The sequence below is a fragment of the Meleagris gallopavo genome, chromosome 1, assembly GCF_000146605.3.
Source record: "Meleagris gallopavo isolate NT-WF06-2002-E0010 breed Aviagen turkey brand Nicholas breeding stock chromosome 1, Turkey_5.1, whole genome shotgun sequence".
Lineage (NCBI taxonomy): Eukaryota > Metazoa > Chordata > Aves > Galliformes > Phasianidae > Meleagris > Meleagris gallopavo.
In genome coordinates, this window is record NC_015011.2 from 24,463,267 (window position 1) to 24,473,550 (window position 10,284).

A 10,284-nucleotide genomic window follows, 5' to 3' on the forward strand; every position below is an offset into this window, starting at 1 on the left:
GTAGCTTTCAGTAATACCCTCATGTGAATAAGTGATTGTGAACAAGACTTAGTGATGTGAATTTACTTCTTCACAAACTTTCGAAGTAATGTATTTGTTTGAACAAGACCCATCCTTTTTCACCAGTGAGTGCCTCAACAATACTGCATATGATAATAAGCACCTGACAATGTTACAGGCCTCAATTTTTGCTAGAAATAATGTCAAAGCTAAGGAGATGTCTAGGGATATTTCTGTTCCTCTGTCTCACTCTAAAAGAGGGAATTCAGCAAGAATACAATCAGAGGACAATTTAAGTGAGCAATACCAATGTTTATTTGTAAGTGTTACAACATCCAGCATCATAAAACTTAAAGCTGAACATAAAACTTGCATAGTTTTTTTTTTTTTGAGGTTAAAGATGATCCATTCCATCTTAAGCATAGAGATAGCTAACAAGTCTCACTGTAGATCTATAATCCTTAGGGGGAGGAAAAGACAACACACCACAGGAATCCATTTATTTGGATTATCTAATAAGCAAAGGTAATACTTAGGGGGTGAACTTTTTATTCAAAAACTGGAAGCCTTCTAGTTGAGACTTCTTTCTGCTTTGGTTAAGAACACACAATTCAAAAGCCTAAGTACAAACTTTTTGCAGTATGACTTACTTGGAAAAGCATATGGTACCCCTGAGCCGTGTTCCTCTGACAGAAGGCACAATATGCAAAAAAGAACATTCATGAGAAGCAGAAGCCAGATCCACAAATTGTAGTGGATTTGTATTTTTTTTTAATTTGGGTAGAATGACCCCTTAGATTTTTCTCCACCATCATCCCTCCTCTGCAAAAACAAACAAACAAAAGCAACCACAAAGCCAAACCAAACCAAAAAGTCACAAAAGATAGAAGCAAAAGAAACCCTTGCAAAGTAACTTCAATATTCATAAAATGAAAACTTCTGCACATGAAAAGCAGTAGGAAGAAACATGAGATAAACCAGTTTTTCAGTGGTGCAGGTACTTTACAAACTAGATGTGAGAGTAGTTTCTATTTCTCAACAACCCATGTGTCAACCAGGAGCAAAAAAACCTACATGCAGCTTTAAAAACAAACAACAACAAAAAAAAACCCACAAAAACTTAATTCTCCCTGCCTACTTGAGGGTTTAGTGAACAAAACTGTATGTGGCAGTAAAGCTGATCATCTTGTCTAAAGTGCTTGATGAAAGCAGGGAAACAGACATAAATAACTTGTCAAACTGAAAGTGGAAAAGCTACTTGATTGTATAAGAAAAAAAACGGAGCACATTCACATTTTCTTCCACTACAAAGAACACAGTGAAAAGATCCTTCATAGTGAAGAGTTCCCTTGAAGCGTATAGAGTTCATAACATACTTTTTTCCTACAGTTCTGGGATATGAAGACACTTGATGTAAGACTCAGAAACAAAATCCCAAAGAATAAAACATTACAGCTAAGGAATCAAGATTACAGAACGTGAATTAGTCAATTAAAAAAAAAAAATCTTTGGGAAAATGCTCATTAGTACTTTCCATAACCTTAAATGCCACAATTCTACATATTTTACAGTAGAAATGCAAGAGCCTTTGGAACAGAGCAATGCTTAGTTTTGTGCGCGTCATTCCTTAAGACATCATCTTCTTCTTACATTCCACTGAGCAAAAGACCATCCCTTCCACTGGCATAAACTTCTGGCCAATTAAACACTTGCTACAACAGGAACACAAGAAACACTCCTGTGTAGCATGCCAGTTGAAGTTGTTGTAGGTTACACGCTGAACTTCTGGATCTATAGCATTATGACAGCCTTGGCAGATCTATTAGGAAAAGAGACAAACACAAAGAAGTAACTTAAATGAAGAAGGAACATCCTCTCTACAATTCCAACACAAGCTCACAGTCTTAGATGTTTTCAAAGAATACTGACAAGTGTCAAAAGAAGCCTATGAAATAAGTTTTCAGGTTTTGATTTTTCCTTCATTTTATAAGTAGAGTTTCTGACCAAAATGCAGCTGAGGAAATAATGAAAATGTGCATGTGAAGTCAGATTAACTTGAGATAATTCTGATGATTCCCAATGCACAAATCAGGATATGAGCTTGTTATCAATATGTACCTATGCATTATTACAAATCAGTTACATGTATATTTTCCTGTGCGTTGGCAGGTATAAAGGCGTGCTAACGAATTAAGGGTTACTAGAAAGTCTTGAACTGAATTCATCTTGAGCTCTGGTTACCAAAAGTTATTGTTTGCTCTCAAAGCTTCTTTCAAAGTGAAAGAGAGCTGATCAGCTTGGACCTACACACGTACTCAATTTACACTCTTCAGATACTCCCACTCTGGGAAAAAGGTAAGAGTTCCATGCTCTTCAATTTCCCTTCCTTCACAACACCAACATGTCAGTGAGGATCTTACCGCAGCATGTTTCTTCACATAGCATGGTCTGCAGACAGGCTTGTCATTCACCATGACATAGATTTCTCCAGCCAAAACACAATCGCAATCAAAACAGCAGAAGTGTTTCAGATGCCAGTTTTGACCTTCTGCTTGAGTATATTCATTGCTGAATATTAGCTATGAGGAAAACACACAAACATTAATAGTAAACTATTTGAATAGTACTTCCTGATGATATTTTGTAATTTCTTAGGAACTGCTGGTATTCCACACCTTCAAATGACTTCAACAAAAATGGAAGTATTTACTTGTATCACTATTTTCCAAGGTCTCCATTCCCATTACGAAACAGTAAGATGCCAGAGACATCAGGCAGGCTGTTCGCTCTACATTGCTGAAAACGTAATTTAGTGAGGTGCTCCCCCTAGCGTCCTTCCTGAGGAAACAACTGCATAACTGAAGACTTTATAGAACAACTTACACTCAGGTATTACACACATATCCTACTCTCCTGTGGACTGCACAAACCCCCACCAAATCCAAGACAAACTACGGAACCTCTTGAATGTGAAATGTCCACATACATCTCAGTTCTTTCCAATTACGATCAGCTAAAACTAATGAACAGATGTCATATCTCTGCATTGAAATATTTCACTACGATTATACTAACTTTTTGGGATCACAAACTTGTGCATTAAAACAAAGGTCTGGCTATTTCCTACCTCATCACATCCAGCACAGCGGGGCTTTTCACTATCACAATAATGTCTTCCACAGTACAGGTTGCCATTCTTCCAGAAATAGATCATGTCTACTAGAAGTTCGCTGCAGGTACAACAGACAAAACAAGCTGGGTGCCACAATTTGTCATATCCTGCACGTTCTGCATAGACAGCTGGGTCACCTTCTTTCATGTTCAGCTTGCAGCGATAGCAGGACTGGAAAGAGGTTTTACAGATTAAGTAAATCTTTGAAGAATGTTTATAGCAGTTACATAAACATTTATTTAAACTCACCTGCCCGTAATGAAACTACAGTATTAATTTTCATCCAGTATCAGATAAAGTGACATATCACAGGACAGCAATTGTCACACCAAGCAATTCAAGATTATACATATTATACTGACTACATTAATGTTACTTAAATGGATTACAGTATTTTGCAGTATTCACATTCTTGAACTACCATCCAACACTTCGAAAAATCCAACAGACAAAACTCATGTTATGTTCTATGAGCATCACATACTCAAGAATAAGGAGCCTCCATCAAACCAACTAGTCTAAAACCAGTATACTGACAAAAGTATGGCTGAGTATTTACAGATTGTGAGAGAAAAGTTACGTGTCACTTGCAAAATCCCCAGCCTAGGCAGCTAAGAGAGAAAGCAAAGTCCTTCTTTATTAAATGTAAAACTTGTATTCTGCTAAATACCCAGTTCTCTGTTACTCATCTTTTAATTGTGGCAAAATAGATTTTTAACAACAAAAAACTCATGAAGACAACTATTATAGGTAGACTTACATTAGTAGTGGGGATCTGATTTTATTTTTTAAAAATCAGATTTAAAAAAAAAAAAACTTTCTTCAGAGAAAGTGAATTTCTACTCTGTAGTTACAGGAATACACACTTTCAGGTTCTGTCTGAATCACTACATACAAGAAAATTTAGAGAACGAAGACTTAGAACTGATGGGCAGGAATAAATAGGAACAATCCTTTTTGTTGAGCTGTTACAAGATGGAAATCAGATGTCAAAGGGGAAAAAAAAATCTGATTATGAAAAAAGGCTACTCAAAACAACAGTTACATGGCTTAGCTTGTTGGAGATAGGAGGAAGAGGTGTTACTTTATTATTTCTTAGTATTACTTAGTTTTCAATGCAATTTGACAACTGGACAATTTTGATTCTTCCCTAGGAAAGACAAAATAGTTGACCACAATTAAATTAAAATTAAACTAAAGTCTTCAAGAAGGGAAAAGTGTAGCATTCAGACTGTAAGATTACACAACCTCTTCATTATTTGGTAGAAGCCATCCTGACATAAAATATATCCAAGCTAACTTTTTTTTGTTATGAACATAAGTCATCTTGGAAGCTATTTGCACCAGCGTACTGTTGGGAACTAGGAGTTCTGAGCAGACATTAACAATGTTTTCCAATTTCTCCTCTTTCATTCCCTCCCCAGACGTTCACTATTTCAAATGAACAAACATGTTCATTGAGTTAAAATGACCAAAGGGAATACTCAGATGGAAGACTATCTTCTTGTTTTATCTTTTCTTTCTTGTACTTACATACTGAGATGCCTTCTGATCTGCTGACTTGTCCTCCATTGCTCCTACAGCAGCTGAGGTACTTCTGTCCCCACTGTTCACGTTATTCTTGTCAGTAGCTTTAGTTTCCAGCTCACCAGGGAGCTTGACATCTCCTACACCAAGTGCTTCATTTTTGTACTTCTTCACAAATTGTTCCATCTGTTTAACTTCATTGGGGGATAGCTCATGGCATTTTGAAGGATCCTGGTCGTGAGCAGGCAGCTGCTTAGCCAACTGCTTCTTCCTGTACTGAGCGCCTTCTGAGCCAGCAACGGGCTGTTTCTCCTTTGGTAGCATCTGCATATACTGTCTAGCCTAAATCAGGCAGAATTAGATATCAGATTCCGTTTCTATTATAGACCTATCCTTTTAAGCAAACAAGTGATTAAAATCATCTCTACTGTTGCTAGCGACAGACAAACTTGTCAAAAACAAGGTTCTTTATTCATAACATTAATGTCCTGAAGCACAGTAGACAAAAAAAAAATATAGCAGAAACATTAATTGGCTTCTTCCCAGAGTAAGAGACAGGCTCCCTTTTGAGCTATTTCTGACATATACAGTATACAGAGTTAATACTTTTCAGAGTAAACAACAATTGTTTTACATAGCACCTTGCCTCTTCAAAACTGTCTAGAAGTATGGATCACCAGTACAGCTTTAAGAAGTACAAGCTGGAATAGCTTTCCTGAGCCATACTGCCCATTGCAGACCTAGTTCTAAGAAAAAAAAGCTCTTATTTTAATAAAGAAAGGACAAATGTAAAAATGAAAATGCTAACTGAATATTAAGTAATGGTCCATTTGGCTGCACAAGGTTTGACTCATTCACTGAAAAAGGTTATTTAGAGAGGCAAGTCAGAAATAACTCAATTCCTGCAAGGATTACACAACACTACAGTACAGTAAGTTAACAACAAAAGGTTGAAAAGCGAAGCAGAAATCCTCAGAAGGCTATCTACCATCCCATCTACTTGAGCTGCAAACATACTGAACGAGAGCTCTTCCGAGATGTCAACACTGAACTTGCTCTTACCATATACAGTAAAAGACATATGCAATTCTGGGTGTTTCCCTTAACTTTAAACTGTGACAACAAATTGTACTGTGTGCATTTCTGTGTATGCGACTCTAAGCACACACTCTGCACATTTTTCAAAGTTTACTGAAGAAGGTAGATTAGAGAAATTGCACTTCAGGGATGTAAGAGTTAAGAGTTATCTACTATTAAAACAAAAAGTCAATCTCATTTCCTCAGTTCTCAAGAAGTTCCACAGAAACAGATTTCTGCAAGACTGCACAGGCAAGACTCGCTAAAAACATCCACCATAATTTTAGTTTTGAGAAGGAGGAAAACTTTATGTACACTCAGAAGAATAACAAGAGGGAGATTTGTTGTTGTACTAAGCTGTGCTTTATATCTCATCAATCTTGCCTTGAACATGAAGGAAGAAGAGAGTCTGACTTACAAGTGTCTGATTCTGAACAGGAGGAGCCCACTCATAGGTCACAGTGTTGATGGATATGTTCTTCTTGGCTGGCACTGGATTAGTCAGTATCATTACGTTACGTTTATACATGGGAATGCCATCATTTTTCAGCTTTGCAATAAGAGTTGTATATTTTGTATCTTCAAAGAGTTTCCCCACTTTCCTGTCTTCTTCATTGCTTGTGAGGACATCGTGCTCTTCCTGGCCACATTTGCAGTTGCGGCATATTTTTCTGAAATTCATGGAAACAGTAAAGAATTATAGTCTCAGCTAAAACCTACACCTCCCCTTAGTGGCATGTGTAGTAACAATATCAGCAAGAACTCGAAACCTTTGAACAGATCAGATATAAGTTTTCCTGAAATTTGTCAAATATCTTTGGAGGATATTCTTTATTCTATCATTTATTCACTGAGATTAGGATCGATGTATAATACCATACTATGAATGTATTAATGCATTAATGTGGTTGGCTGCTGTGTCATTCCTTCAGTTACATCACTCCATACGTATCCATACGTATCCGGTTTATTGTGGGTAGTCACATATGACCCATGCCTCAAGCACATCAATATGATCCCCAGCAATTGTTTATTTGCACCCTTATTTTTTTTTCAGGTCCTCTTTGAATATTACACACACTACTATTTCTCCATTTGCATGATATACGGTTACCACAGGGTTACTATCAACTGCAAAAAAGTATTTCTTAGTAAGTAAAATAAATACACAGAGAACAGAACATGGTGCAAGTTCAGCATTTCAAAGAGAAGGTGAAAGAAGAGTGACTTGCTTATATGGAGAAAATATTTCTGACATCTCTGAACAAAGTCAGAGGTACTCTGGTACATGCTGTACAGAGAATTTTCACAGCAGCCTTAAAAGGTATCACTTACTCCGATAGAGGGAAGTATTCTTTCACTCACAATAAAATACATTTGAATTCCTTTGATGAAGGCACATTAGATAGCAATTTATTACATTAAGCATAACTAAACAGTTCACTTTTAATAAGCAGAACCTTGGATTAGCTGCTCTGATTCTCTATTTATTAATGGCTTTCCCAGAGCTTCCATTTGAGCACGGTATAAGGAAATTAGTGAAGTTGGATGTTAACTAATGGTTCTCTTTATATATGAAAAGAACAGATCAACCTTCTGGATGCCTCTTGGAAATGGATAGAAATGAACAACATTTTACCCAATTATTTACTCTTCACATAGTGAATAACATAAGACTGCTATCTATAAACCACTTCTCAACTCTGCTTACTGGAAACCATGTAAGACTCACAATGTTTGGCAACTCGCTGTCTGAAGCCTTGAAAACAAGATAAGTACCTTACCATAAAGCATGTAATGAGTGCATATTTGGAATGAGCCATGATTACAGAAAACCCAGTAGGTATTGGAAAAGGGAGGAAGAGGAAGACATGCCTATAAGGTCAGGTGAACTGATGCACAGCCATCCTCAAAATTATCCAGTATATTGTAAGTATACTCCATGATCATTTTAGTGTGTGATTGGATGAAGACCTGGTCATCTGATAAAACAGCAGCCATAGTTTCCTGAGTTATAAATCCCACTCCAAACAAAAACAGTCGATTTTGCTATCTACTACAGAAGATCCTATTTTTGAAGGCTTAGTTCATTATTACATCAGTGATGAACAGAGCTCTATGCCCCCACAGAGTTCTACACCCCATGCAACTTGAACAACAGTTTACCAGACATTTTCTTCACTTTTTCCACTTATGCCTTTAGCAATAAGCAGTGTGTTGCAGTCTTGTTTCTTGATAGTATGTGCTCTACCAGCACAGGTGGCTGAACAGACATCTCCAGGTAAACTGCACACTCAGCAAGTGTAATGTAATCTTGCTGTCCAGAACTATTCTGATTGCAAAACAGAACTCATTGATAACAATTCACGTGGTTGTACTGGCTGTGTGATCACAATGGCAGCATGGCAGCCTCTCTAGTTTTCCCTACTCCACACAGCCTTCATCTACAGTGGCACAGCAATGACATCCTGCAAAGATCAGAGCTATCCCCAACAAGTTCTGGAGGAATTCTTCCCCCTGGATTTTTACAGGTGTTGGAAGAACCACAAGGGTTTTACTCATATGGCATATTTACTTTCTATTAGAGTTCTGAGATCCTGTTTCTGTTCCCAGCTAGGAGAACACCATGACTTAATTGCTTTTATCTTCAGTCCCATGTTGAAGAATTGGCATGACTCAGTAGTTTCAGTATTCTTGAGAGATTGTGTATAATCTTGATAAACAGATGAACAAACCCATACAAAAAATGAAAATACGTAATTTACCTTCAGGTACTTCCTGGGTCCCACTGTGAAAACTGGCATTAAACTACCATAGCTTAAACTTGAATTGAGAAGAAAAAGCATTATCTTTATGCTTGCTGAACTTGTTCCTCTTCATGCTTACTCGAGAAATTGACTGTGAACATTTCATTCTAATGTTATTTCCTCACTCTTTGAAGGAACCAATGAATGACTCCTTGTTCTATGGGCAGTTTGCAAGAAGCTGTAAATGTGATTGTTCGGGATTAGAATTTGTGGATAAATCTCCAAATGCAGGAACAAATAATCCAGGAAGAGCATCCTGACTCATAACTGATGTCAGTCTATTATATTAAGCTACAGGAAAATCCCCAAGACTGCTGCCATCTCCCCTGCTCTCCAAGGCTCCACTGAATCTCTGACACACAGAGACATTGTACACTGCTAAAAGCCAAAAAAGGTTTCCTGTTCAGATTTATAATCCCTTTTATTGATTAATTCTTAGCCCTAAATGTCAACTGGATATCTTTTACATATACAAGTCTTAGCACAAAGTACTGCTTACAATTCAGTCCTACTTTCTCCCTCTGAGATGCAGTATCAGTCTTGATCATCTGTCACAGTCTCTGGTGTTCCCTTTGCCTACGATAGAGTTATCTTTCTTAAGTTACTATATCACATTACCTCGAACCCTTCATTACACTTCACAAGTCCGTCTGATAACTGACAGTTTTTTTTAGTTTTAATGATCTCACATGCTGGAACAGCCAATTGTTTCTTTATACAGACTTACATTTATCTCTTGTGGCCCTACCCAGAAGACAGGCAGCGACACCATTCTCTTCAATTATTCTGTCAGTGGATGATAACAGTATAAGCATAGGAAAAGAAAATATATTTTTTCTTTAACTTGAGGGCATTCAGCAGAATCTGTATTAATTGAGATGTTAGAGGTTCCTGAGAGCTGTGGACACAAACAGGACTTTAGCAAAGGACAGAAGTGTTCCCCAGTCCAATCTTAGCACTTGGGAAGCTTTCCTTCTCCAAAACATGGTACATAAGGAGGAAGCTTAAGAGTTGTGGAATTAAAAGCGATATCATTGTACAATACAGATTTAGTGGACTATGTCTTGCTTCTAGGTCTTGGGTGGGTAGAAAGGAAAATAGATTCCATATTCTCTCCTTGTCTCCTAGGCCCATGAATTCCCATGTCACAGCTTTCTGCTACCTACAAGGCTCCTTCTAAGAAGCATCACTCATCCTCCTGCTATTTTAGATTTTATGTTACAGAGAAGAATAATAATTCAGATCATGACCCTTTCTACGCTGGCTTTGAAGCATGAGAAAGAAGCATGTGCAAGCCCAGAGAAACTCTCAACAAGCACCTGGCAACTCTTGAGGCTTTGTTCTTCACACAAAAACAAACAAACTCAACTCTTTTGGTTCTTCCTTCTGGTATGCTATCCTGCTATTAATACAGCTGCAGTAATTGTAAATGCAGTTAGTACTGTGCCTCAGTTCTCACCTGACAGCCTTAGTATCAGAGGATGTTAAAACAAGTTCCCTCTGCCTTTCAGGGGTTGTATCTGTGCCAAGAAGCCAGCTGCTCATAATGGTCAATCCCAAGCTTAAGATTCTCATCTCCAGAAGCTTTAACATTTTGGCAATTATAACTTCCCAGTACATGACTAAAACATCAGAGCCTTTCTTCCTACTTTTAAGATCTGATTTCTGTTCCACAACTCCCTCTAGTGGGAAATACATTCC

At 37.5% G+C, this 10,284-nt stretch overlaps 1 protein-coding gene across 2 annotated transcripts in view; it reads right to left on the reverse strand.

Moving 5' to 3' along the window:
* Positions 1–291: 291 nt before the first annotated feature.
* The window catches only part of TES (testin LIM domain protein), a 26,167-nt gene continuing 16,174 nt past the window's right edge, over positions 292–10,284 (reverse strand). For both annotated transcript variants that reach the window (XM_003201978.4, XM_031553241.1), the window contains exons 3-7: positions 6,195–6,447; positions 4,706–5,041; positions 3,128–3,343; positions 2,421–2,579; positions 292–1,819 (exon numbers count right to left, since the gene is read on the reverse strand). In XM_003201978.4, coding sequence (XP_003202026.1) covers positions 1,628–1,819; positions 2,421–2,579; positions 3,128–3,343; positions 4,706–5,041; positions 6,195–6,447 — 1,156 coding nt within the window. In that variant the 3' untranslated portion in view covers positions 292–1,627. The remainder of the gene's footprint in view (positions 1,820–2,420; positions 2,580–3,127; positions 3,344–4,705; positions 5,042–6,194; positions 6,448–10,284) is intronic.